Raw genomic sequence first — 27,894 nt, forward strand, 5'->3', positions numbered from 1 at the left:
CCTTTTAAAAAAAAAAAAAAAAAAAAAAAGAAATTAAAAAAAAAAAAAAAACGACACACTCCATGATCAGAGACGAATGTTGCTTTGAGATTGATTCGTTATTTAAGTTGTAGGACTAGTCACTTTGTGCAATACCTTCTTGTATATAGATATAACCACAAAGAAATGTCAAAGAATACTAAAAAGTCATCATCATCAAAGAAAGCAGCCGACAATGAAAAAGTACCAAATGAAATATTAGAGAATCAAAGAACTAGAGTTAGTGTAGGAAATGCTGGTGTTGAAAATGTAATGTATAATATATAATAATATATAGATAGATATAATAGAGAGAGAGATAGAAAACTACACTATACTATATCATTCCATAGATAGTTTTTGTTTGTTTGTAAAAGAAGAGTCGTCTCTTTACTTTACTTTACTCTTTACTCTTTACTTACTTTTACTTTATTTTTTTTTAGACAAGAGGAGTTTATTATAGTGGAGCATATACATCACTTGGATATGATAATAGTTTTAGTTTAGAGAGATTTAAAAAGAACTTTCAGATCAAGGTGTTGCAAGACAAACCAGATCATCTAGTCTTTGAAATGATTGGTGTCGATGCACCCATTGCCAACGCACTTCGTAGAATATTGATTGCAGAGATTCCAACCATGGCCATTGAAAAGGTTTTCATCATTAACAATACCTCTATACTTCAAGATGAAGTATTGGCTCATCGTTTGGGTTTAATTCCAATTAAAGTTGATCCAAGAAAATTTAATTTTAAACAAGGTAAAATTTAAATAGAAATAGAAATAGATATGATAGAGATAGATCTAACTTTGTTTCTATTTATTTTTCTAGCAAGTAAAGAATATACAGCAGAAGATACATTAATATTTAAATTAAATGTTAGATGTTATAAAGATGAAAATGGAGAGACTGTAAATGGAACAGTTACATCTGGACAATTGAAATGGGAACCAACAGAAGACCAAGAATCAATGTTTGGTGAAAACCCAGAAGATTTCCCACGTCCAGTACACGACGATATTCCCATTGTCAAGCTTCGTCCAGGTCAAACTGTCGACATTCAATTATATTGCGAAAAGAATATTGGTAGAGAACATATTAAATGGTCACCTGTAGGTACTGCATCCTATCGTTTGATGCCAGATATTACTGTCGATTCATCGAAATTTGACAAGAAACAAGCCGAAAAATTAAAGGCTACCTGTCCAAAGAATGTTTTCGACATTGAAGACTCTTATCAAGTTATTGCTGCTCGTCCACTCGATTGTACGATGTGTAGAGAATGTATTAGAGATCCAGAATTTGAAAATGTTGTTAAATTGGAAAGAATTAGAGATCATTTTATTTGTAAGAGAAATAGAAAAAAAAAACAAAAAAAAAGAAAAGAAACAATCCTAATTAATAATTATTATTTCTTTCTTTTATTTATTTTAGATTCAATTGAATCACTTGGAGCATTACCACCAAAAGTTTTATTCCAAGAAGCAATCAAGATTTTAATTGAGAAATGTGATGATATTGAAAACTCTTTAAAGGAAATGATGTAAAGAGATAAAAGGATAGAAAAGAAAAAGGAATAAATAATAAATAAATAATTTAAATAAAAAAAAATACACAAAACAAAATCATTTTTTAAAATATTAATATTATTAAATTTTGATTTACTTTATTTGTTATTACAATTTAGAAAACATTTTAACACCAGCGGCATGCCCAAAATCACCAGATAATAATTCTTTGGTAGCATTTTTATATAATTCCTTTTTCAAAGATCCAAATGTAAATCTATCCTTTCCTTTTGAAGAGATTGAAGTGGCAAGTGCGATGGCATCGGATAATAATTTATCTTCTGATGCAAGAGCATCTACAATCTTTCCTTGAAGTGATTCCTTTCCATTGAATCGTTTACCTAGTAATGCTGCATCTCTGTAGACGGTGCCATCGGTCATCTTTGATTGTAGGATGGCATTCATACCAGGTGTAAGTGGGATATGAATATCAACCTCTGGAAGACAAAAGAAACCTCTGTCTTGACGCATGATACGGTAATCATGTGCACATGCCAACATGGCACCACCAGCAAATGCATGACCATTGATAACACATATGGTTGGAATGGGCAATGTCAACATTCTGGCCAACATCTTTTGAAAGTTGGTAATAAATTTTCTAAAGTCTTTACATTGTCCAGATGTAATCCAATCTAAATCTAATCCTGTTGAATAGAATTTTGAACTTGTCCCAATTGTTATTAAACATGATGCTTCTTCACATCTAAAAGGATGAAAAAGTAAAAAGAGTTTAAGTAAAGAATTATAATAATAATAATAATATAGTTTGATATGTGATTGTTTCATCTTTCTTTCTTTCTTTCTTACTTACGATTCTATATAATCAAGAGCATCATTAATATTCTTTAAATTATCATCATTGAATTTATTTTCCTCTTCTGTAAATTTAATGATATAAACATCATCAGTACCTTCAGCAACTGATACTGATGCATGACCAAATTTCTTTTCTGTTGTCATTTCTTTTATGTATATATATATAATAGTATATATTATTGAATTGAATGAATGAAAAAGTATTAACAAACTTTAGTAGTACTAACTGTATTCCTTTGATGATTCAATTTCGACAATTTTAAATTTTAATTTAATATCCAAATTTGGATAGATATGTCGACAAAGTTGTTTATACTACTACTATCCAACAACACAAATTTATTCTAATCAATTAATACTAATTATTAATGTTGCTCGTTGTTGACAATGAAGTGTGAATTATAAAAAAAAAACAAATAATTATATGTTTTGAAGAGAGTGTGTGTTGTTTGAAGTGATGAAACCAACCATATGATATTCTCGATAGATAGATAGATAGGTAGAGATATAAATATCATCTTTTAAGATTTGGAAAGGGCAGGTCACAAAGTAGACTATTGCGGATCACCAGCTGACATAATCCCTTTTTTTCGCCCCCCTTTTGTCACCAGGAGAGTGAGTGCGAACACCCATGTACACACCGAACGATCGTTCTTTTTTTATCCCCATAGTTGGTGTTTTATACATATATATATATTTATACAGAGAAAAGAGAGAGATAGATAACAATCAATCAATCAATCAGAAAGAAATACAGACTCTTGTTTACATACATTTATCTATTTATTTATAGTTATACAATGAATATATAGTATTAGCTTACCTCTTTCTTTACTCTTATTACTTTTGTGTGTTTTGACTACTATACTACTACAACTACAACTAATCTATACAAACAAAAAAAGTACTGTAATATTACAACTTTTTAAATCACTACTATTATCAACAAGACAAGACAAAACAACAATCTCTCTCTATCTATCTATCTATATATATATATATTATATAAAAAAATGAATTCAACAGAATCAATTTCATCAATATCATCATCACAAGATGAAACAAATCCACTTGAAACAGGACCTATTGGTGGTCTTGGAATATGGAATAATATGTTAAAACTTGGATTGGCAATCGTGGTGGTGATGACATTGTTGATCGTTTCCATTGTTCTTGTTCGTATATTCAAACGAAGAGATAAACGTGGATCTCTAAAGGTATCATTCCGTTCAAAGGCTGAAATCTATTTGGCATATACTCATGTTGGAGAGATTATCGAATTTGCTCAGGTCATGTTTAGCATTGTTTCCGTCTGTCTCTTTATCTATGGAAATTATTTAGATGATCCTCCCTATTGGTATTTAGGTTTGGAAATTGCTCTCATGTTTTTCTTTATATCTCATTGGTCTTTGGATTTCTTTATTACAAAAGACAAGTAAAGAAAGAAAGAAAGAAATATTAATTGATCCAGTTTATATTAATTTATATTTTTTTTTTTTTTTTTTAGTAATGAGATATGTATTTTCATTTTTCTCTTTGGTTGATCTTATTACTATATTACCAATTTTAATTGATATATTAACTGGAAACTTTAAAAATATATTAAAAACTTTTCAATTTCTTCGTGTATTACGTGTACTTCGAGTATTAAGATTATCAAGAATTCTTCATATTTTTAAAAATGGTAAATCAAAAAAGAAAACAAAAAAAAAAAAAAGGAAATCATATGATATTTAAATTTATTTTATTATTTTATTTTTTTTAGAGGTAACAAAATATACATTTAAAGCTTTTATTGTAGTATTTACATTTATTATGGTATTGGCAGGATTTTATATGAATATTGAAAGTAATTATCTCAAAAAAAATATTAAACAATTATTATATTTATATTAATAATTTTTATTTTTTAGAAAAACCTGGAGATGGATCATCATTAAAATTTCATGAGACTGTTTATTTTTTGGTGGTAACATTGGCAACTGTTGGTTATGGTGATATTTATCCAACAACTGCACTTGGTCAAGTTACTATTACAGTTGCACTCAGTGTTGGTGCAGGTGTATTAATTCCCTATCATGTATCAAAATTAATGGAAAAATTACAACAAGATTCTCGTAAGAAACTAAAAATATTTACCACAATTATAATTATTTTTTTTTTACTTATACCTTTTTTTATTTTTTTTTATTTTTTAGCATTTTTAAGAAATTTATCATCAACAAGTGTAACAGGACATGTATTTCTTTGTGGAGAATTTTCAATTACACATTTGATGGATTTCCTAAGTGAATTTTATCATCAAAGAAATGGGAAGCTGAAAAAAGAAGTAGTATTACTATGTCCAAAAGCACCAGATGATCAATTAAAGGCATTGTTATTACATCCATTCTACAAGAATAGACTAATCTATCTTCAAGGAAGTCCACTCTTTGAACAAGATTTAGAACGTACCAAATTATCAAAGGCAGATGCTTGTTTTATCTCACTTCCACCTTCATGGGAGTCGGGAGATACTGACAATATTCTTTGTTCCTATGCTGTCAAGAGTATGAACAAGAATATCAAGATTTTCTCTCACCTAGTCACATCGAAAAACAAAAACAAAGCTCCTTTTTTAAAAGGTACCATTTGTATGGAAGAGTTTAGAAGTGCTCTTTTGGCTCAATCAATTATTTGTCCTGGCTACAATGTTTTATTTTCAAATCTTTTCACTTCAAGAAATATTCCAAATATTGTTTCAGAAAAATGGTTAACTGAATATTGTAAGAAAGAAAGAAATTAAAATATAATAACTAAATAATATACTTACTTTTTTCTATTTAGATTACGGATGTAATAATTCAGTTTATATATTAAAAGTACCAGAATTTTTAGTAGGAGAAACATTGACAGATGTTACATTGTCAATGTATTTTGGAAATGGTAGTTTATTGATTGGATTGTTTGTACCCGATTGTACTACACCTCCAGGATGCAGAGGTAAATTTTATCTTTATCCAAACAATTCAACAGTGATCCGAAAGGAAATGAGTATGGTGGTGATTTCACATACCATTGTACAATCAAGAGACTTGCAATCCACCAACGAACAAAACCAACCATACGACTATACTTTGGGAATGTTTGGTTTGGGTAAAAAGGTGACTAGTTTTATTAGTCGTTTGGCAGTACCAGATATCGAACTATTGATCAATGAAGCAGAGGCACCTCAAGAATCACAAGATCAAATTATGAATGAAACATTGAAAACTTTTATTGGTGCCACCTCTAAACCACTTGCATTCCTTCCACGTCAAAATAGTATGATTCGTATGGATACCTCCGATCACATCTCTGAAGAATTGGATAATGAAGGTATCTTTGAATATAAAGATGATACAGATGAAGAATTATCTCCAAAAGATTTGGTTAAAAATCTTTGTCTTGCTGAATATGAAGGTGATTGGATTGCACTACTAAGTGATATTTCCAATCAAAAAACTGGTAATCCAAATATTGTAAGATAAAATGGAACACAAAAAAAAAAAAGGGAAAAAAAAAAAGAAACAACTTATTAATTTTCTCTCTGTCATTTAGGAAAAAATACAAGAAAGAATTAAATTTATAATTGATAAACATTCATTGTTGACATTTACATTGCATGGTAAATTTGATAAAAACAAAGATGGATCACAAAAAATGAAAGGACATATGTTGATTGTATGTCAAACTCTTAAAGGTTTGGATCTTTTATTGCATCATCTACGTTTACCCTATGTAACATCGATCAAGACCAACAAATTGGCAAGAACTGGTTTACAACCAATTGTTGTTTTGTATCGTGATGAACCAGAAGATGGATGGTTTGAATCAGTGACATCGCTGCCATTGATTGCTTTTATCAAAGGTTCTTCAGCCAACCATTCGGATCTAGAAAAATGTGGTACCAAACACGCAGAAACCATCATTATCGCCTCGAATCCATACCAAGACGTAGATAGTGACCAAGTTGACTCTTTTACACTCATGTCCTACGTAGATATTATGAGATGTAATCACAAGGCTACCATTATCACCGAATTACTTCACGAACCAAACATTCGTTTCCTCGAAGACCGATCCATCAAATGTGCAGGTAGCAACAAAAAGTTCCAATCCTATCTACAAGCCAATCGTGAAAACACATTCCTCAAACCAGACTTTTTCTCCACCTCTCATTATTCATGTGGTCGTGTAGCCACCTATGCCGTATTAAATAGTCTGGTTGTCCAATCGCACTTTAACGAAGCCATTGCCGATGTGGCCAATGAACTTGCCTTTGGAGTCAACAATCTTGCCCAAAATCATCAAGTCCTCGGACTCAACCCAAACCTCACCAATCCCGATTCCAAATCATTCTCAAAGCTCGTCAAACTACCACCCATCTATCACGGACGTACCTATGGAGAATTACTCAAAGTATTTTTGCAACAGAAAAACATCCTCATTCTCGGTCTCTACCGATCTTCAAAACCAATGAACTCCCCAGCTCCCTATGTCTTTACTTGTCCTCATCCAACTACTGTATTACATGAAGATGATCAAATTTTTACTATCTCTTCTTTACCCATTAATTAACAAAAAAAAAAAATTAAAAAATATATATAAAACGCACAAATAAAATTTAAATAAATCATTTAAGTTTTTTAAATTTAATTATTTATAACTTTTGTTCTTTGATTATTTCATCTTGATCACCAATTGGAGTATTACTATGAGCTCTTTTGTTTTTACTCTTTAAAGATTCATCAACAAGAAGAGGATCTTCTTTTGGTGTTGGTATTAAAACTTGTGGTACCAAATTTTTTGGTATTTCAAAAATTTGAAGTCTTGGATCGATTGAAGAAGAGTCTTCTTTCTTTTCTTCTTCTTGCTTTTTCTCTTCTTCTACTACTTTCTTTTCTTCTTCTTGCTTTGTTTCTTCTACTTTTTCATCATCTTTGATATTATTAATTTTTTTAATATCATCAACATGATTGGTAAACCAAGGATGAGATAGAGTTTGATCAATGGTTAATCTCTTTTCAACATCGACAATAATCAATTTCTTGATCAAATCCTTTGCATCTTCTGAAATTTCATCCCAATATGGTGATGGGAATGAAAATCCACCTCTTTTAACTCTATCAAAAAAGTTTACATCACTTGGATCTCCAAATGGTGGAAATCCACATAATCTAAAAAAAAAATAAAAAATAAAAAAAATTAATAAAAAAGATTGATACTTTTTTTTCTTTGTTTTTTTTGTTTCTTACAAAATATAAAGGATAACACCAATACTCCATAAATCAACAGATTTACCATATCCTTCTCTTTCACCTTTGGTTAAAATTTCGGGAGCAACATATTGAGGAGTACCACACATTGTTTTCATAAAACTACCTTCATCAAGAGCACGAGATAGACCAAAATCACTAATCTTGATGACATAGGTCTCTGGTGAATGACAAAGAATATTTTCTGGTTTTAAATCTCTATGAGCAATACCTCTTGAATGAAGATATTGAACGGCCAAACATATTTGTCTCATAATATATCTACCAACATCTTCTGTAAATTTCTTTTCTGTTATAATTCTATCAAATAATTCTCCTCCAGTTACTCTAAAAACAAAAAAGGAAAATATTAATACTCTTCTTTTTTCTTTTTCTTTTTTTCTTTTTCTATTTACAATTCTAAAACTAAATATAAATTCTTATTAGTTTCAAAGACCTCATTAATTGAAATGATATTTTCATGAGAAACTTTGGTAAGAACATTGACTTCATCCATTAGAGCTTCCTTTCTTTTACTAGTCATTGACATTTTCTTTTTATCAATAACTTTTAATGCATATTTGTTTCCAGTTTCTTTATGAACTGCTAATCTTACAGTTGCAAAGTTTCCTCTAGAAACAAAATTAAAAAATAAAAAGAATAAATATTTCTCTATTTCTTTTTCTATTTCTTTTTCTATTTCTTTTCTATTTTACATACGATCCAAGTACTTCTTTCATATGATAATTTAATTGAGGACCACCTTGTTCAATTTCTTTTTGTTCTTCATTACAATCATTGTAAATGTAAGAGATTCTTTCAGGACCACGTTTTGGAATGATAGCAATTTCGCAACCATTGTTGATGAGAATCTTGCTACCTTTGCCAATCAATTCATTGTTGACATAGGTACCATTGGTTGATGTGTCTTCGAGAAAGACAATGTTTTGCTTGGCCACTGAAGCATCACGATAGATCTTGCAATGTCTACCACTGATGGTTTGTGATTGATAGACTACTTGACAAGCCGATGCAGTTCTACCAAATACAACCGTATTTTGTTTTAATTCGATCGATGGGTATGCAGGATTCAATGATACCAATCTTCCCCATGTTGTATCATCTCCAATTGATAATGAATCTGTTTCTTCCATAAGTAAAGTAAAGAGTTCTCTCTCCTATTTATCTAAATGGTTGCTGTACAAATATATATAAAAGAGAATAATAGAAATAAAAAAGAGGTGAGCGTTGATCATCAAAGGTCATCTTAAAAATCCTTTTTCTAAAAAAAAAAAAATCTTTTTACTTTTTTGTTTATTCTTTTTTATAAAGTGGAGAAGAATCAAAATAGATAAGCATAAACCAAGATAATTCAAATACTTGATATTCAACAGGTTGACCAATAGCCAAACAATTAAAAGTATCATCATAGTGACAATTGATTGGTATCATACCAGCATATTCTACTTGTCTTAATCTTTCAATAATCGAATGAATCTGTTTATCTTTTCTATAAACCATTGATGATACATTTGATGTTTCTATTATATCATTTTTTGTATTAATTAATTGAATCTATAAAGTACAAAGAAAAGAAAAACTGTATTAATATCTAATCTCTATTAATCTTTTTTTCTTTTTCTACTTACATAAACAAATCTACCTTTAAAAAAAGTATTAAAATGACCACTTATAATCTTGTTTAATTCTATAAACATTTTATCTTTGTTAAAGGTAGCAACTTGAAGAAAAGGTTCACATAATGATCGTAATAGATTAGATATTTCAATTGGTATCTCATACATTACATCTTCTGCTTGTTCTTTTGTAATTGCTTCTGATACTATTATATCTTCGACTGCGCAGACTAATAAAGTGGTAGTTGAAATTGATAACAACAATAATAATAATATAAAAATGATTACATTATTATTATTATTCATTGTTTCAAAAAGAAAAAGAATGAATGAATTTGTCGTTTTTATTGTTTTTGTTCATCGTTGTAATCTTTTTTAGTTTTTAATCTTTCTTTTAGTTCAGGAGTAGTATCAAATTTAATTGCACCACTTTCGCTAACATCCATTTTTATACCCATTGATTCCAATTCATTTTGATTTGCAACACCTTGCATCTTTAAATCTTGTACCAATTGTTGATTCTTTTCATTATTTTCCATTATATTTCTAATTGCAAATACTCCCCATTCTTTTATATCTACAAAAGAAACAAAAAAACAAATATATTAATATACAATATATATAATATAATATATTTTTTTTACTTACAAGGATTATTTGGATCAATTCTACAATTATTTAAGATTAATTGAATGCCACCCAATTCTCTAATTTCATGTTGATTTGGTTCATTTAGATAGGCAACATTACCAAGGATACGAATGATTTCCTTTTTAAATCCCATTTCATGTTTTTTGTCTTGGTCTACTGGTTTACGAGGATCGTGTGGTACAGTGTCTGCTGTTGTATGAAGTGTACCAACACACAGAGCAATCAATCCATTCTTTGCCAACGCAGTATTTAAATCATCTCCAACACCTGGTACTGTTGTTTTACCATCTACCAGAGCCAACATTTCATCTGTATAACAAGTGATATTGGCAAGAATCTTTATAATGAAATAGATTGAATCAAAATCATTTTCATTGAGTACTGTAGATTGATTATTGAATTTTGGTAATGCCTTTTTCTTAAAATCCATATTATACAATACAATCAATTCCTTAAGTAGGAATAGACAACATTCTAAATCCATAATTGAATCTTTTTGAATATAATTGTAAATATTTCTTTCTTTTACCAATAGTGAATCCAATAGATTTAATAATCTAACTTGATCTTGATTTGTACGTCCACTACCATCTCCTAATGATTTTTCTAACAATCCATCATCCTCTTCATCATCATCCATTTCTTGAATTGAAGGAGAGTTATAATTATCATTTAGGACACCTTTAAATATTGGATGTTGAGTAATATCTTTTAAAGGGATTGTAGTATTTTTATAATTTTCAGAACCAAATGATTTGAATATAGTAGGTAGAGTATTTTCACGTATCAATAATCTAATCAATAAATAAATCCAATGAAATATTTGATTATGACTATCTGATACATCATCATTGTATTGATCTGCCAATAGAATTATTTTCTTTATCAATTCAATTCCAACTTGATTATCTACCAATTCAACTATTCTACTCTTATTATTTAATAAACAATTATATATTAACATTAATATTCCTCCAATTGTTGATTCTTTAGAAATTGTTATAATCTCTCTTTAAAAAATTAAAAAAAAAAAGTAAGTATAATATATTATATCAAATTATCTATTCTTTTATAGTTACAATAATTGATTTGATTTAAACCAATGATTCCAAATTAAAGATTGAGTTGATTGATTTGAAACGATTGAATTGACAAGTAATTGAGAGATTGCAATAGCAATGGATTGTATGGGTGATGTTTTTAAATGTAAATATAACCAATTTAATAGATCGGGTTGACTAGTCAATACAAGATATTGATTATCAGGTGAGAATGCACATAGATTACGTAATAATCTAACTGTGAGTAAACATATCTTTTGTTGTTTTTCATCCTTTGTATATTCATCATCATTGATTAATCTATCATTTAATATAGGTATTATTATTTTACCAATTTCATTTCGATTACTAAAATAATAATAGATTAAAAAGTTAGAAAGAGAGAGAGAAAAGAAAGTATACTATTGTACATAATTATTTATACTTTACTCGGTTGAATAATCTTTTGAATCAGTTAATGATTTTGTTAATTCTTGAATGATTAAATCCTTATCATCATTCTTTTTTAAACTATTTAATAATCCTTTTATCTTTTCACTCATTCTCTATCTCTATACATATGAATGAATCGACCGAATCGATTATTCAACCTTTTTAACATTAATTTGTTTTTTTTTTTTTTTTTCCAAACAAGAACAAAAGATCCTTCCTTTCTCCTTCTTTTTCATTCCCTATAGTATTTTTTATATACGTATATATTTAAAGAATTATGTCATCAGATGATATAAATACAGATAATGCAATTCAAAATGAATTGGCAATGTTATTAGACAAGGTTGGAGATAATGATGATAAGAGATATCAAGATAGTGGAGATGAAAAGGACAATGACAACAATGACAATGAAGAAAAGAGTGATAATGGTAGTGATTATGACCCAGCAGATTTTGTAATTCCAGATGAATTGGATACAGCCAAACCACAAGCATATAGAACAAGAGGAGGTAATACTGGTATCAAGGGTGTATTGGGAGACTATGCAGAACATCAAAACCAAAAACGACAAGACTATCTCTCTAAACAACAACTCAACAAAGCAATGCTAGAAAAGATGTGTGTCACTGTAAAAGATGATAAGAATCAAAAACCAACAGACAAGGATGACGATAAACAAGATAGTGATGATGAAGACCTACAACGTATTCGTCAACAACGTTTAAATGAATTAAAAAATAAGCAACAAAAACAAAAGAATAATAATAATAGTAATAATAATAGTTGTTGTGATTCATTACCATCATATTTACGTCCACAAGTTTATGGATTCTTGAAACAAATTTCAAAATCTGAATATATTGATGAAGTTGATAATGTACCACCAAATGTTTTTGTTATAATTCATTTATTTCAAAATGTAAAGAAAGAAAAAAAAATAGAAATAGAAATAGAAATAGAAATATATTAATTAATTTACTTTTTCTTTTTTTACTATTTTAGTATATACCAGAATGCGTTAAATTAAATCAATTATTATCACAATTGGCTGTTAAATATTCACATATTAAATTTTTAAAGATTTTATCTACGGAAGCCAAAGTTGGATATCATGATGAAGCATTACCAACACTTCTTGTATATATCGGTGGCCAATTGTTGGTATCTTTTATTCCAGTCACTGAGGAATTGGAAGGAAAATATGTAAAAGAAGATTTGGAATTATTATTGGCAAGTTACGATATCATTCCAAATCCAGATGTCATTCAAAATCAAAATTGGGAAAAATCATTATCACTCAACAAACAATCAAGACATGATGATAATGATTATTCTGATGAAAGTGATAATAGTCGTGATTAAATAAAAATATAAAGATTCTATTTTATTTTTTTATTAATTTTGATCTTGAGGTTTTAAAGAAAGAATAGATTGACCATTAGACATTGATTGAATGACAATATTTCTTTCAAGCAAAACTTGTAAAGCTTTTTCAATATCTGATTGTTGGTATGTTTTTGGTAACATGTTGTAGGTCAATTGTTGGACTGATGGATCGACAATCTTGGCAATGGTGACGATGGCAAGTTGACAAGCTCTAATAGTATCTGGATCATAGGCCCAAGCTGATTTCATGGCCAATAGATTGTGATGGGTAATTTCATTAAAATCTTCAATTGGTCTAAACGATGTAACAAAATATCTCTTTGGTTCTAATGCGTCAAATGATTGACTACTTGGTACAATCAAAAAATTATAATATTTCTCAATTTCACTAAAATAAAGAGAGAAAATTAATAAATATTATAAATATTTATATTTTGATTTGAATACCTACAAAATTGGTGGTTCACCTCCTTCAAATGTATAGGTAAGATTACAATAACCAGTAGCATCACGTAAAACTATATTGATTTTTTGTTTGTCTGATGGTACCTGATTGCCACTGGCGTCTTGTGTAATTACTTGTTGAGTTTTACTAACATGAGATGGGAATCCAACAATAATTGCCTAAAGAAAGAAAAAGAAAGAAAGAAAAAAAAGTTTAGAGAAACTTTTAATGTTTAAATATTTGTAACTTACATTTGAAGCAAGTTTTTTAGTTTGACTATGTGGATTAAGTACAAATCCTGGTTTGTTTGAAGTTCCAAGTGTATAAAATTCAACTGGTGTATTGTGAAGTTGACATATAGTGGCGTGAATATGAGCTAGTTGGTTTGCAGGTATTGTATGTACAGCTGCATTGTTTGATTGGTCTGACATGTCACCGTTATTATTATTGTTTTGAAGTACAGACATTCTCTCTCTCTCTCTCTCTCTCTCTATCTTTTAAATGATATAAATATATAACAAGTTATTAAAAATGATAATGAAATGTCTTGAACAAGAACATGTTTTAAAAAATATTAAGTTAACTTTTTTCCCTCCAAAATATAGAATTTCGAGGAACTCTATGATCGACAGAGAGATAAAATCTTTTTTTTTTTTTCATTATATTTTTAAAAGAAAAAATGAATAATAATACTTCGATTATACAAATATTTAGAATATTGACAATAAGAGAAAAGATATTAAAATGTATAAAAGAATTGGGAGTGAATGATTTGCGTTTTATAAACAACTTGACATTATCGTCATCAATTGAACGCTCAGCAAGACTAGTAAAGACAAAAGTTTATATCAAAGGATCAGATTTGATTAGATTAACTCGATCTCTTTGTTTGAATGTATTTAACGATTTACATCCATCAATTGATGGTTGGTCTGCTTGGTCGTATCATTACCCTTTTTATAAAGAAGAAGTCTCTAGTAGAGGTATTCCAAATTGTACGCTTGGTTCAATTGGTTCATTTGCATTGCCTTGGGATTTCATCAAACATTATCTACCTAGTCAATGTCAATTGATTGACTCGACTAAACGATCCACTGCAATTGGTCGGTATTGCTCTCATCCAAATGCAACTCTTGCAACGTTGGAGCATTTGATTGCATGGTCACCAGACTTTTGTCCAGGTCCAAACGTATTGGACAATGTAGCAGCGTCGGGTCGTCTAGATATATTTAAATATCTAGAACATCGGTACAAAGATACAATAGTCTGTTCAACACAGGCAATCGATGGTGCGGCTCTCAATGGTCATGTCGAAATGATTGACTATCTATACAAGAATCGTCAAGAACAATGTACTGTTGCGGCAATTGAAAATGCTTGTCGAAATGGTCATTTAAAAGTTTTAGAGTACCTACGAAACCACCATCCTATTTGGCAATTTTGTAGTTTTAATAGTTGGTTATTGGCTGCTGGTGGTGGGCATACTAACGTATTAGAGTTTCACAAACTTTACACTAACAACAACAACAACAACTATGATATCAATACTGGTATCCTTTCTGCTTGTGCAGGTGGTCATTTGGATACTGTAGTTTATTTATGTGGTCAAGGAAATCATCATGATCAGAGAGTTGGTGATCAAATCAATTTGGTTGCACAAGTTGGCAATTTGGAATTGTTTAAATATATCGTAGAGACATATCAAACAGTTCCAACGGCTCGTGCTATTGAATTTGCAGCTCAATTTGGTCATCTCGATATTATATCATACATTGCTAAAGAACCAAATCACTTGTTGTTTACAAGCAAAACATTTGAATTGGCAGCACAATCTGGAAATTTAGAGCTTGTAAAGTTTATTCATCAACAATGTGCTCCCTACTCGGAACTGGTAATGAACAAGGCAGCTACCTATGGTCATTTAAATGTTTGCAAATGGATTCATGAAAATGTAAATGGTATAACATTTTCCGCCGAAATCTTTGATGGTGCAGCAATCAATGGTCATATACATGTGGTAGAGTGGCTAATCAATCGTGGTTGTCCTATAACAAACAAATCACTCCCACTATTAATTAAAAAGGGTCTTTTTAACATTGTCAAGATCATTCTCGATCAACCAAATGTTCACCCACCACCAAACCAAGTATTGACCATTGTTGCACAATCAGGCAACCTAGATATGTTTTTATATTTTATCGACCTAGTTGGATGTGGTCAATTAACATCGTCTGCTCTTGAATTGGCAGTTGAAAGGTGTCATACACCCATTATCACCTATATTGTAGATCGATTTGGTACATCACTCATTACACGCAAAGTGATGAGTGCTGCCATAGTTTGTGGTAATTTGGGTATATTTAATTATCTTGTACAAATCTTTCAATCAAACCCGTCATTACCAAAGATCTCTACTCTATTTGATAGTACTGAAATATTGTCTGCCATTCAAAATGGTCATGTCTCTATTTATCAACGTCTCTATCAAATAGTACCAGAATTGTGCAATTCTCTACATGATCAATGTTTAAGAGTTGCCGCTGGAAATGGTCATCATTCAATGGTCATACTATTCAAACCAAAAAATTTGATTCAAAAACAAAACTATACTAATCAGATGACAAACTATATCTTGTCGGTCGATCAATTACAAAAAACAAAGATCATGGAAAAGGAAATATTGGATAAACAAACAATAATGTGGAAACAATTAAAACAACTTGAAAGTTTACAACAACAACAACAACAGCAAAGTTATCAATTTCAACCATTTAATTATTTACAACAACAATCATTACAACAACATCAAATTCTTCAGTTACAACAACAATTACAACAACAACAACAACAACAAACTCTTCAATTACAACCACTACAATTACAACCACTACAATTACAACCACTACAATTACAACCATTACAACAACAACAAACTCTTCAAGAAAACGTTCAATCTCCTTTATCTACTACTACTAATAATAATCAATTATTAAAACTTAGAAATGAATATACAGAAATTGTACGTAAACGTAATTCAATAGCTTATACAATCAAAAAACATTATCAATGGACGGCATTGGGTATACAAAGTAATGAGGATGTATTGGTTGCCATACAACTAAACAAATGCAATGCATTTGCTTTGGCACTCGCTGGTGGTCACTTGGCAATTGCAAAATATCTCTATCATTCTTATTGCCAACAAGAGGGTGTTGCACCACGATTATTGTTTTGTGGTGTGCCTCCTCCAGACCAAATCGAGCAACTCCCTGTTGAATATATGCAGCCACCGAGAATTTATCAGATCGAGCAACGATATGTCAATGGATTGCCATCAAACCATTGTTTGTATTACCCCATCAAAAATGGTTGGGTCGCGATTCTAGAGTTTGTCTATGAAAACTATCCCGTCGTATTTGATGATCCTTTTGTCAAGAATCACATTCAACATTGCCATCAGACTGGATATTCTGCTGCTCATTCTTTTTTAACAAGTAAAAAAGCTCATCTACTTGTTGATATTTAATAAATTATGAATAAATTGAACACTATTTTAAATGTTTTTGGGAATTGGCTTCGCTCCACTAGTATAAAAGGGACCAAAAACTTCAAAACTGCATATAACGTAATAAATTGAACACTATCTTAAATGTTTTTGGGAATTGGCTTCGCTCCACTAGTATAAAAGGGCCATAAAACAGCATATAACGTAATTGGCTTCGCGTGACTAGTATAAAGTATGGGGGAAACTCGCCACGCCACACCCCTCCCTCTCCCAAATATCACCACCAACAATTAGCCATAACTGCGAACCTGGCGAAGGAATGTCTGGCATGTGTTTGGGTCTTGATTATTTCGTCAGGAGGCTGTTGGCGATGGCTGTTGTGGTTTGGTTAACCAGTTTGGCGTGTTCGACTTAGATTGTACCTTTGAATCTTGCAATGACCATCTTATCTTCGTTTTCATCAGGTGATATTGTTGAGTGATAGATGGTGTTGAGGTGGTGGTGCCATGCTTTTATTTTTTTTTTTTTTTTTAATAAAATCTTTGACCTCTTCATCACCTCTGAAGTCATATAGTTTATTTTTAAATTAATGATTTAATTATTATTGTTGTTTAATTCGGAGTAATTGTTAGATAGTGGTATCCCCATCGAATACAGTGTGGCATGCGTAGCATATTGTATTGGTGTCAGCTGGGGTACGTTTCATTATTCTGGCAAAGAAACGAAAGAGGGTGTCTCTTGATGTCGTGCATTTGACGCTTGCTTTTAGAAGCATGATCGCTACTACGAATTGGCTTCACATAATCGAATTGGCTTCGCGAGACTTTTTTTTTTTTAAAGTAATTCTTTTCCTGTTCTCTCCTATCGGGAAGAGTAGTACTCAGAAGTTACAAAGTTTTATTAATTATACATTTTAATTGACCAAGCAAGAAATAAAGATTATCTCGAGAAGAATTAAAGTTAATTTGTTCTGGGGGTTGTCCATGTCTATGATACATGTTATATGGACGTTGATCATGTATCTTATTGTATAGTGTCAAGCATGTTGGATTGTTTTGGGTTGTTACTTGTTCTAAAGATAAATTGGTTAAAGATATCGCTTTTTTTTTTTTTTTTTTTTTTTTTCTCAGCACTATAGGCTGTAATATTGTGTTATATAATTATTCTATGTTATTATTATTTAGTAAATTATTATATTATTAATATTATTATTGATAGATGAAGAGAGAATAGAAGAAGATGAAGGTGTTGACGCAAATATGGCACCCATCTTCTTCTAATTTTAGTACCATACTTGCGGTGAAACCTTAAGCCTTGGGTGCGTCCAAGACCGACTGCCGCTCTCAACTCTCGCGCCGATTTACTCCCCATTGTGGACACTCGTCTTTACGTGTTGCATATTGTATTTGAGATGTCAGATGGCTTTCTATCGCGACGGCCCAGTAGGTCCTCCACTACCTTCCCGTTACTTGTTGCAGTCTGGCTACCCAATCTCCTACTGAGTTGGCTTCGCGCGACGAGTATAAAAGGGACAATGATCAAAAAAATAGTATCAAATATAATGCAAGGTTATGTAAGTGGTCAAAGCAGTGTGACTCAAGTTCTCATCCTCCGGGTTCGTGGGTTCGACTCCCACATCTTGCATACTTTTTTGCAGGAGGTGGCGGGAGCAAAAAAATCCTTTTTTCCTGTTATCCTGCCCGTTCCTACTCTATTTTGCAGAGTCCTGCTGTTTCTTGCTCTATTTTGATGTGTCCTGCTGATTTTTGCTTCTCCTGTCACCCCCTGCGTTTTTTATGACTCTACCTTTCTATCCTTAAAATGACCTCTATTTTACTTTACCTTAATCATTATTATTTTACACTTTGCCACTATCACTCATCGATGAGATCTTTTTGTTTGAGCAACACGATGCTACAACAAGTATTGATCTTTTAAAATCGTTCAGTCATGATACCCTCATAATAAAGTACTCTAGCTACAATAGAATCGGTCAGTCACCTAGCAATGTAGGCTCTAGAAATCATTCTTCTCTAGCAGCAACCAACAACATTTGGGCAGTTAGTAGAATTTATCATTCAAGAAATTGAAAAGGAAACTAGATCTATTCAAGAATCAGATAAAAAAACCAATTATTTTAAAACTCGTAAGTCATTATCTTTTTGAATATATATATATATAAAATCTTTAAATTAATCCCTAACCTTTTATTTTATTAGTTTCAATTATATTATCAATACCACAATTATCAACCAGAACAAAATATATTGAATATGCTGATAATCAATATGGATTGTTTTTATTTTATAATGAAATCAAAGTTTTAATTGTTAAAGATGATATCCAACAACAAGAAAATTCATTACTTGGGGTTCTAATTAAACAAATACAAGAATTATCAACAAAGAGTGGCATGGGTAAACAATTCAATTATCACTGTGAAAAAGTTTACTCTTTTCTTGGTTATCATCCATTTTTAAAGAATGACAAAACTTCACACCAAGTGGATATTCAAATTCTAATGTATTGGTTTTATTTGTATACTTTCAAGACTCTCAAGCTATTCACAAGCAAGTCAAAGAATTTCTCAACCACAACAATACATTATTACAATTTGAACAAGAATCTGTTGTGGTATGGTTCTACTCAATATTGGAAATGGTAATCAAAAGATTAAATGGTGAAACACAAGCAACAAAAGTTTTATATATCACATACGATGGCCAGAGACAAGTAGATGGCTCAGAATCTATAATGACGATATTAATATACTGAAAAAACATTTGGAGAAAAATGATGCTCAATTCAAATGGATGCAAGATTGTTCAGATGTCTCTGTTTTAAATAAGCGTGGTATTTTGAATAAGGTTTTTGAAGAAAACCAGATTCGATTGATTGTAGAAAATCCACAATTGGAACGATTACAGATATCGTCCCCGATCATTATGGATTATGCAACCAAAAAGTTTTCTACTATTGGAAAAACCAAATCAACTGCAACATGGAATCAAGTTTTGGACGAATTTTTAAATAGTTTTGATCGTCTTATTCACATTCATATGAAACTGGTGTATATAAATGCTCATGCCAAACCACCCGGTGATGACAAAAACTATAAAAGACTTTTGGTTGAAGATATGGCACATTTGATTCAACAAGGTTGTGGAATTGTGGTAAAAAAAAAAAAAGAAAGAAAAATATTTATATTTATTAATTTTTATTTTTATTTTTTAAATAGAGAATTTATATTTAATGAATCAATTTGGTCGAAATGAAATGATTTCAAAAAAAGAATTTGAAGAATCTTTCCTGCAACTATACCTCATTATTCAAAAATGGTCTCTTGTCTGTTGGAGGATTTTGATGTGGAAAAAACCAAATCAACTCCTTTATTGTTTCCTACCATGGTTACGGATCAAAACCTTTCAACCATTCTTGGGGGTTGTTTAAAAAGTCAACAATTTCGTTCCAATATGGCATTCAAGAAATCCTATCTTTTGAATTACCAATCTCTCAAACATTCTCTAGGTGGCAATTCAAAATCACTCAGAGCACTTGCTCAAGTTGGTTATCAAAACTCCCATTTTCAAAGTGACCAAGTATATGAAAAAATCTTGGTTGCTATTGATCAATCAATCGCTAATCATGGTGAGACTATCAACGGTAATAATAATTCAATGGTTTTTGAAAAAGTTAAATCATCATATCGCAAGTATGTAAAAAACAAACATTTATTTATTATTTATTTATTTATTTATTTATTTATTTATTTATTTACCTTTTTTAATTATTAGTAATTATAGTATATATTGTACAAATGGCTGTGGATCAAGAAAATGTCAATATGGCAATTATTCCAATTCAAGCCACATTGCCTTTTGTAAAGACAATTGAAACGGGACTCACATGCAATAGAATCACTTGAATTAAATTGTGTGATCAAATGATCCAAGACTGATGGTGGTTATATACCAACAAAAAATGTAGATGAAACGCTTACGGCAAATCTCCAACACAAATCGGAAATATATCAAAATGAATTGCAACAACTCTTGACAGTCATCAATCCTTCTTCCAACAATACAGACTTTGTTCAAGTTTTTGGTTCTGATGCTCCTTTGAATCAACAAATGATCTCTTTCAGAATAATAATAATAATAATAATAATAATAATAATAATAGCATCTCATCCTTTGAAGTCATTGAAACTTTTCCAACAACCAATGGTAATACAGATACAACCCATTCAACCACTCCTCATCCTCATCCTCATCCTCATCCTCATCCTCCTCCTCTTCATCCTCATCCTCCTCCCCATCCTCTTCCTCTTCCTCTTTTAATTGAATCAACTCTTTTACCAATTCAAGATAATACTTATTATCAAATCATTCAAGTTCACCAATTTCAAGATAGAAAACAGGCTTAGGGATTTTAAAGGATTATTTGACCCTCTTTCTATTCCATTTGAAATACTGCTAGTATATGAACCACACGATAATACATTCACAAAGACCAACTTGCTTTTGCGATTCAACAGCGATCTTGATCGAACCAACTTTGTGAAAAAGTGCTCAAACCCATTTGTATACCCAGGAGAAGGGAACAAACGATATGGCTTGATGTGTTTGGATCCCAAACAATCAATTTACTTTATCACAAAACCATCTATTCTTTTTCAAATAATATTATTCATCAAATTCTTAAAAGATAAAAAATAAATAAATAAATAAATAAATAATTGTAAAAAGCCAAAAAAATTAAAAGAATGTCACAATAGCAGTGTAAAATAATAGTGGCAAGTAAAATAGAGGACATGAGAGGGCAGGAGACATATAAAAAACAGCAGGAGACGCCAGGAGAAGCAAAAATCAGCAGGACACAACAAAATAGAGCAAGAAACAGCAGGACTCTGCAAAATACAGCAGGATACGTTTTATTTTGTGGATGAGGACTAGGGCTTGGAGAGGAAAATAGAGTAGGAACGGATAGGAACGGGCAGGATAACAGGAAAAAAAGGTTTTTTTGCTCCTCCCGCCACCTCCTGCAAAAAAAGTATGCAAAAAAAGTATGCAAAAAAAGTATGCAAAAAAAGTATGCAAGATGTGGGAGTCGAACCCACGAACCCGGAGGATGAGAACTTGAGTCACACTGCTTTGACCACTTACATAACCTTGCATTATGTTTGATACTATTTTTATGATCATTGTCCCTTTTATACTCGTCGCGCGAAGCCAATTAGATTATGTGAAGCCAATTCGTAGTAGCGATCATGCTTCTAAAAGCAAGCGTCAAATGATTACATGCTGTTTTTCGGTTCTTTGGCCCATTTTTACTCGTTGCGCGAAGCCAATTCGATTATGTGAAGCCAATTCGTCCCAGCTGTCTATGTCTGCCAAAAACATCCAAGAATTTAAACTAATGGACGAATGGATTCAGCTATTCTGTAAAGCTACATCATCCAAAGTCAACACTGACAAATGTGTGATCATGTCACCTGGCAGTCCAACCAATTTACCGTACCCACTGATGGACAAGGAAAGCAAAGAACGATACCCGGCTATTACTTTAACCAGTTTGGTTTGGTACCACACCTTCCAGAGCGTATTGACAAGAACGATTTGATTAGATGGAAACCTAAACACAACAATAACTATAGAGGTAAATTATCTTTGCTCAAAACATATGGTTTGTCACAATTAAATTATTTTATGTACCTTGAATCACTTAGTCACGAGGTAATCACCACGAGGTAAAGAACAATCGAGTTGCAAAGGTTTCATTTGCCCAATCATGGATGGACCAACTCATCCAAGACAAACCAAACGACTTTGTCCGTCTCTGCCGCAGCCAGTGGGAGAAGCTCACCCAACCCTACGACGTCAGCAGAGAGGCTGTTCCCAAGCCAGCAATGGAACCAGACAAAAGAGGAAGAGTACCTCTCAAGCAAGTGTACCTCCAAAGGCTGACCATAGCCAACGAAAAGTGGAATGTGTACGACCCGACCCCAGGCCAAAAGATCTTAGCAACCGATGACAGAGTGTATCTAATGAACGCACTAGCTGCTCTATCTACCATCGTGTTACCAAAGGGTCGAGATCTGGTTTGGAAATACGTAACCAAATGTCTCCATCTGTGTGTCGTGTGGTAAAGATGAATCCTCCAAGCACTTGTTCTTCCAATGCAAGGAGACCACGCTGCCAGTGAAGATACTGAAAGAGGTTACTGCTGCCAACAACATTACACCACCAGTTTGGGACATCACCCTCCTCAACCTCAACAAACTCCAATGACTACAAACATGGTCGCTTCAATATTCGAACGAATATGGTTCCGACGTAATGATCTACGTCACCAAAGAGATGAACCATTCACTGAACAATACCTGCGAGCTAGACTGCTAAATGATATGCGACATATTATCAAAGTAAACTGGGACAAGACGTTTGAATTATGTAATCGATGGCACTTGGCTCTAATGAACCAAACCGACGAGTCAGCAATACATACGATTACAGAACGAATTCAAACTATCATCCTTCGATTCTCCTCCGACTACAACCATCCTACTGTCTACAAGATCGCACTACCTAGTCATTTGGAGAGGTACATGACTCTGCGTACACTACATCTATAATCGATCACCTCAACCTCTTTCTTCTCATCCTCCTCAACACCTTCATCTTCTTCTATTCTCTCTTCATCTATCAATAATAATATTAATAATATAATAATCAACTAAATAATAATAACAAAATTGAATAATCAACACAATATTACTGCCTTTGGCAAAGAGAAAAAAAAAAAAAAAATAGCAATATCATTTAATTTACTTTTAGAACAAGCAACAATCCAAAACAATCCAACATGCTTGATCACAAACAAAAAAGATACATGATCAAAAATAAAAATATCAAATCTTACTCCAGAACAAAACCACTTTTGCATTTTTTAATTGTTATTATAAGTACGACTGCGGCTTCAGTTTTTATATGACAGAATTTAAAAAGAAATCCCACACAACCTCTCCTCTCTCATTGTAGTCAAAATTGATTGGTTGGTTGATTGATTGATCGATTGATTGGGGAATTGATTAATTGATTGGTTGATCTGTTGTGTAACGGATCGCTGGTTGGTTGGGCCCGTACTCGCGTGGTGCTAATCTCACGGGTGCCTCTCGAGCAGTCAACAAGGAGATTACTTAGTTCGGTGCATGTGGTGTGGTGTAATTGCTCGTTTCTATTGCGGTTGGTCGCCATCAGGTGGTTGATAAAAACGAGGCCAAAATTTTTGAGGTCAAAAAACAAAGACACCAAAAATCCTTCAATAAGCACCAATGGTTCAATGGTAGAATGGATCCCTGCCACGGATTCGATCCGAGTTCGATTCTCGGTTGGTGCACTCTTTTTGCCCTATTTAACTTTTTTTTTTTGCGGCAGGGCTCAAATCACGTTCTCCTCTTCATTCCCTATCGATTGAGCTAGGTTTCATTCATTTCCATCAAATCCTCATACAAGAAAACAACCAATCAAGTAAAATGGATAGCAAAATAACATTAAAAAAAAGTAGAAAAACTTTGTTAGTCGATCATCGTTTTTCAACAATTAATCTTAAAGATTTAAACTTTTTCTTATTTGTAATACAAATATTTCTATAGCAATGTTATCTGCAGCAGTAGGTAGATCTGTTTTAAATCGTGTTGCAAATGTCAACCGATTGAGATCAACCTCTTCAAATTTGGTTTCAGGTTGTTTAACCTCTTACAACAACAACAACAACAATGATAGTAGTAGTAACAAGTGCTATTATAATGTACCAAAGAATAATAATAGTAATAATCAGTATTGTCGTCAATTTAGTAATACATCAATCACTAGATCATCTGAACCAATAACAAAACCATCATCAACAACAAGATCAAGAGGAAAAGGTACCTTGAAATTATAATGTATACATATCATCCATTCATTCTAATCAAATTTAACCTCTATATATTTGTTTTTATGTAGAAAGAGAAAGAAATGAATTAAAAAAAGGTGATAGATTACATGGATATGTTGTTTTAGAGGTTAGAGATGTACCAGAGCGACAATTTAGAACCTATACATTGGAACATGAAAAGACAGGAGCCAAACACTTGCACATTGATTGTGAAGACAAGAATAATATCTTTTCAGTGACTTTTAGAACGACACCGATGGATTCGACTGGTGTCGCTCACATTCTCGAGCACACTACACTGTGTGGATCTAAAAAGTATCCAGTTCGTGACCCATTCTTTAACATGCTCAAACGTTCACTCAACACTTATATGAATGCATGGACTGCACCAGACCACACATCCTACCCATTTGGTACACAAGACGAGACAGACTATTACAACTTGCTCGGAGTCTATCTCGATGCAACCTTTTTCCCCAATCTTGCCGAACACGATTTCCGCCAAGAAGGACATCGTCTAGAGTTTGAAAAAAACGACGATCCATCAACACCACTACAATACAAGGGAATTGTATTCAACGAAATGAAGGGAGCACTCTCTGACCCATCATCCTACTTTGCCGAAATTCAACAACAACTCTTGTACCCCGGTACCACCTATTCTCACAATTCAGGTGGTGAACCAAAGGATATCCCAACACTCTCCTACGAGCAATTAAAAGATTTCCATCAAAAACATTATCATCCTTCCAATTCTCATTTCTTTACCTATGGTGATTTACCTCTTGAAAATCATCTAAAATATATTCAAGAAAATGTTCTCTATCAATTCGATCGTACTGATGTTAGTAGTACTGCTATTACAAATGTTAAACGTTGGTCTGAACCAAAATCAATTAAAACTACTTGTCCTCCTTCAACTAGTAAGAAAAAAAAGAAAAAAAACAAAAAGAAAAGATTAATATTAATTTTCTTTTATTTTCTCTTTAGTGGAAACTGATAGAAAATATAAATTTAGTTTATCAGTATTACATAATAATAATTCAGATATTTATGAATCATTGGTATTAAATATCCTTAGTACATTATTACTTAGAGGTACAAGTACACCAATGTATCAATCATTATTACAATCTGGATTGGCATTGGATTATACACCAGGAACAGGATTTGAAGAAGGTTTATTTGAAAGTGCATTTTCAGTTGGTGGTGTTGGTATTCGTGAACAAGATGTTGCAAAAGTTCAAGAAACCATACTAGAGACAATGGCCAAAGTTGAAAAAGAAGGATTTGATGAAAAGAATATTGAATCTGTACTTCATCAATATGAATACTCTCAAAAGGATGTTAGCGCTTCATTTGGTATAAAGTTGGCTGGTGTCGTTCATTCCCTACTCGTTCACAATTTAGATCCTGTTGAACGTCTTCATCTTAATCAATACGTTGAACGTTTCCGTCAACAAGTATTGATTGAAAAGAAACCAATTCTTCAACAAAAGATTCGTGAAATTTTAGATAATCCCCATCGTCTAAATTTAACAATGGTCTCTGATGATTCTCTACAACAAAAAGAAAAACAAGATGAAATTGAAAAATTAGCCAAAATCAATTCAAAATTATCGATCGAGGAAAAGAAAAAGATTGTAGAACAAGCTTTAGATTTACAATCACGTCAAAATCTTGCTCAAGATGTTTCATGTCTACCTAGAATCTTAATTTCAGATATTGAAAAAAAACAAGAAAAGATTCCATTTATTGATCAATTTGTTAGAGATACACCATTACGTCTATTGGATCTTCCAACAAATGGTATCACATATTTTAGATCAATCATTGATATTTCAACAATGCCTGATAATCTTAAAATTTATTTACCATTCTACTCTAATGTAAGCTAAAATAGAACAAATAACATAAAATAATAATTATTAATTTTCTTTTTTTTTTTTAATTTTAGTTAATGACATCAATGGGAGCAGGAAAATTTGATGATAAGCAATTAGATACAGAGATGAATTTATATACAGGTAGATTTGGATCATCACCAATGATATCAACTAGTCCATTTGATTTAAATGTGGTTGGAGAAAGTTTATATATTCGTAGTGCATGTTTAAACAAAAATATTGAAAAAATGTTTGACTTGTGGAATATGATTCTATTGGATAATCATTGGGAGAATCCAGATCTAATCAAGATTTTAATGGGTCAAATTCAATCTTCAATTGTTGAAAATATTCCATCATCTGGTTTATCTTATGCTAGTCTGACTAGTGCTTCCAATTTTACACGTGCAACTCATCTTTCTGAACAATGGAGTGGTTTATCTCATGTTGCATTGGTTAATCAATTGGTCTCTTCCCATGACTATCAAGGATTAATCGAAAAACTTTTAGCAATTAACCAGTTTATTACCGATCGTTCATTAATGCGTAGTTGTATTACAACTGAAAAGGATACTATACCATTGGCAACTGAAAAATTATCTCATTTCCTCGGTCATTTCCAATCGCGTAATACAATGAAAACAAATACCAATCAATTTGATAGTATTGTTGCTCAAAATGCCATACCAAAATATTTTGGTATACCAAGTGCAGTCAATTATATTTCAAAGGCATATCAAGGTGTTGCTTATACTCATCAAGATTCTGCAAGATTACAAGTACTAAGCAAGGTACTTGGTGAATACCTTCACAAGGAAATTAGAGAAAAAGGAGGTGCCTATGGTGGAGGTGTATCCTATGACAGCGGTGTCATTGGTTTTTACTCTTATCGTGATCCAAACCTTCAACGTACCATCGACGCTTTTGGACAATCCATTCAATGGTCAGTCTCTGACAAGATCACCACTGAAAATATCGAAAACGCCCAACTATCAATCTTTTCCGCTTTCGATGCTCCAGAATCACCCTCTTCCAAGGGTCTAGGTGAATGGAGTAGAGGTATCACTCACGAAATGAAACAACAACGTCGTGATCGTCTATTCAACATTGATAAACAACAATTGGAACAAGTTGCTGAAAAATATCTTATCAATCAAACAAATTATACAACTATTCTGGGTAAACAAGATCAAGAAATTAAAAATGAAAAAAATTTTAATTATAAAGATATTTAAAATCTAAAAAATAAATCAAAGAAGATTTGATTAA

General features: G+C 31.8%; 11 protein-coding genes and 3 non-coding genes across 14 annotated transcripts; 9 read left to right on the forward strand and 5 right to left on the reverse strand.

Moving 5' to 3' along the window:
* Nucleotides 1–165: 165 nt before the first annotated feature.
* rpa5 (RNA polymerase III subunit) lies at nt 166–1,565 on the forward strand (the record flags this gene model as incomplete). Its single annotated transcript, XM_004351852.1, has 4 exons — nt 166–288; nt 462–777; nt 850–1,365; nt 1,453–1,565. 4 exons carry the CDS (start codon nt 166–168, stop codon nt 1,563–1,565), a joined length of 1,068 nt encoding a protein of 355 aa, XP_004351904.1.
* A 129-nt stretch (nt 1,566–1,694) lies between these two features.
* On the reverse strand, nt 1,695–2,549 carry DFA_10011 (uncharacterized protein; the record flags this gene model as incomplete). Its single annotated transcript, XM_004351853.1, has 2 exons — nt 1,695–2,292; nt 2,401–2,549. 2 exons carry the CDS (start codon nt 2,547–2,549, stop codon nt 1,695–1,697), a joined length of 747 nt encoding a protein of 248 aa, XP_004351905.1.
* Nucleotides 2,550–3,418: 869 nt separating this feature from the next.
* potA (calcium-activated BK potassium channel) lies at nt 3,419–7,004 on the forward strand (the record flags this gene model as incomplete). The annotated part of the gene is made up of 7 exons (XM_004351854.1): nt 3,419–3,770; nt 3,913–4,089; nt 4,171–4,254; nt 4,319–4,522; nt 4,604–5,170; nt 5,232–5,905; nt 5,985–7,004. The coding sequence occupies 7 exons, from the start codon at nt 3,419–3,421 to the stop codon at nt 7,002–7,004; spliced, it is 3,078 nt and encodes a 1,025-aa protein (XP_004351906.1).
* An 82-nt stretch (nt 7,005–7,086) lies between these two features.
* On the reverse strand, nt 7,087–8,835 carry fhkC (protein kinase 1; the record flags this gene model as incomplete). Its single annotated transcript, XM_004351855.1, has 4 exons — nt 7,087–7,603; nt 7,682–8,029; nt 8,098–8,313; nt 8,402–8,835. 4 exons carry the CDS (start codon nt 8,833–8,835, stop codon nt 7,087–7,089), a joined length of 1,515 nt encoding a protein of 504 aa, XP_004351907.1.
* A 113-nt stretch (nt 8,836–8,948) lies between these two features.
* atxn10 (ataxin-10) lies at nt 8,949–11,572 on the reverse strand (the record flags this gene model as incomplete). Its single annotated transcript, XM_004351856.1, has 7 exons — nt 8,949–8,963; nt 9,062–9,256; nt 9,331–9,548; nt 9,773–9,895; nt 9,967–10,979; nt 11,049–11,378; nt 11,460–11,572. The coding sequence occupies 7 exons, from the start codon at nt 11,570–11,572 to the stop codon at nt 8,949–8,951; spliced, it is 2,007 nt and encodes a 668-aa protein (XP_004351908.1).
* Nucleotides 11,573–11,739: 167 nt separating this feature from the next.
* On the forward strand, nt 11,740–12,827 carry phlp1 (phosducin-like protein; the record flags this gene model as incomplete). The annotated part of the gene is made up of 2 exons (XM_004351857.1): nt 11,740–12,384; nt 12,468–12,827. 2 exons carry the CDS (start codon nt 11,740–11,742, stop codon nt 12,825–12,827), a joined length of 1,005 nt encoding a protein of 334 aa, XP_004351909.1.
* A 106-nt stretch (nt 12,828–12,933) lies between these two features.
* Nucleotides 12,934–13,763, reverse strand: DFA_10016 (uncharacterized protein; the record flags this gene model as incomplete). Its single annotated transcript, XM_004351858.1, has 4 exons — nt 12,934–12,943; nt 12,991–13,239; nt 13,303–13,475; nt 13,548–13,763. The coding sequence occupies 4 exons, from the start codon at nt 13,761–13,763 to the stop codon at nt 12,934–12,936; spliced, it is 648 nt and encodes a 215-aa protein (XP_004351910.1).
* Nucleotides 13,764–13,975: 212 nt separating this feature from the next.
* Nucleotides 13,976–16,822, forward strand: DFA_10017 (uncharacterized protein; the record flags this gene model as incomplete). The annotated part of the gene is made up of 1 exon (XM_004351859.1): nt 13,976–16,822. The coding sequence occupies one exon, from the start codon at nt 13,976–13,978 to the stop codon at nt 16,820–16,822; it is 2,847 nt and encodes a 948-aa protein (XP_004351911.1).
* A 298-nt stretch (nt 16,823–17,120) lies between these two features.
* On the forward strand, nt 17,121–17,216 carry DFA_10018 (uncharacterized protein; the record flags this gene model as incomplete). Its single annotated transcript, XM_004351860.1, has 1 exon — nt 17,121–17,216. The coding sequence occupies one exon, from the start codon at nt 17,121–17,123 to the stop codon at nt 17,214–17,216; it is 96 nt and encodes a 31-aa protein (XP_004351912.1).
* A 1,148-nt stretch (nt 17,217–18,364) lies between these two features.
* DFA_10020 lies at nt 18,365–18,445 on the forward strand. The gene has a single exon. It is a non-coding gene; the product is annotated as a tRNA-Leu (tRNA).
* A 1,691-nt stretch (nt 18,446–20,136) lies between these two features.
* DFA_10021 (uncharacterized protein) lies at nt 20,137–21,227 on the forward strand (the record flags this gene model as incomplete). Its single annotated transcript, XM_004351861.1, has 3 exons — nt 20,137–20,509; nt 20,596–20,681; nt 20,946–21,227. 3 exons carry the CDS (start codon nt 20,137–20,139, stop codon nt 21,225–21,227), a joined length of 741 nt encoding a protein of 246 aa, XP_004351913.1.
* Nucleotides 21,228–21,895: 668 nt separating this feature from the next.
* DFA_10022 lies at nt 21,896–21,976 on the reverse strand. Its single transcript has one exon. It is a non-coding gene; the product is annotated as a tRNA-Leu (tRNA).
* A 3-nt stretch (nt 21,977–21,979) lies between these two features.
* pitrm1 (peptidase M16 family protein) lies at nt 21,980–27,860 on the forward strand (the record flags this gene model as incomplete). Its single annotated transcript, XM_004351862.1, has 6 exons — nt 21,980–22,280; nt 22,537–22,840; nt 24,415–24,728; nt 24,808–25,662; nt 25,730–26,628; nt 26,697–27,860. 6 exons carry the CDS (start codon nt 21,980–21,982, stop codon nt 27,858–27,860), a joined length of 3,837 nt encoding a protein of 1,278 aa, XP_004351914.1.
* DFA_10024 lies at nt 24,129–24,199 on the forward strand. The gene has a single exon. It is a non-coding gene; the product is annotated as a tRNA-Gly (tRNA).
* Nucleotides 27,861–27,894: the final 34 nt, after the last annotated feature.

The sequence above is a fragment of the Cavenderia fasciculata genome (assembly GCF_000203815.1).
Source record: "Cavenderia fasciculata unplaced genomic scaffold Scf_EU5ZYIE02H8LDV-5, whole genome shotgun sequence".
Lineage (NCBI taxonomy): Eukaryota > Evosea > Eumycetozoa > Acytosteliales > Cavenderiaceae > Cavenderia > Cavenderia fasciculata.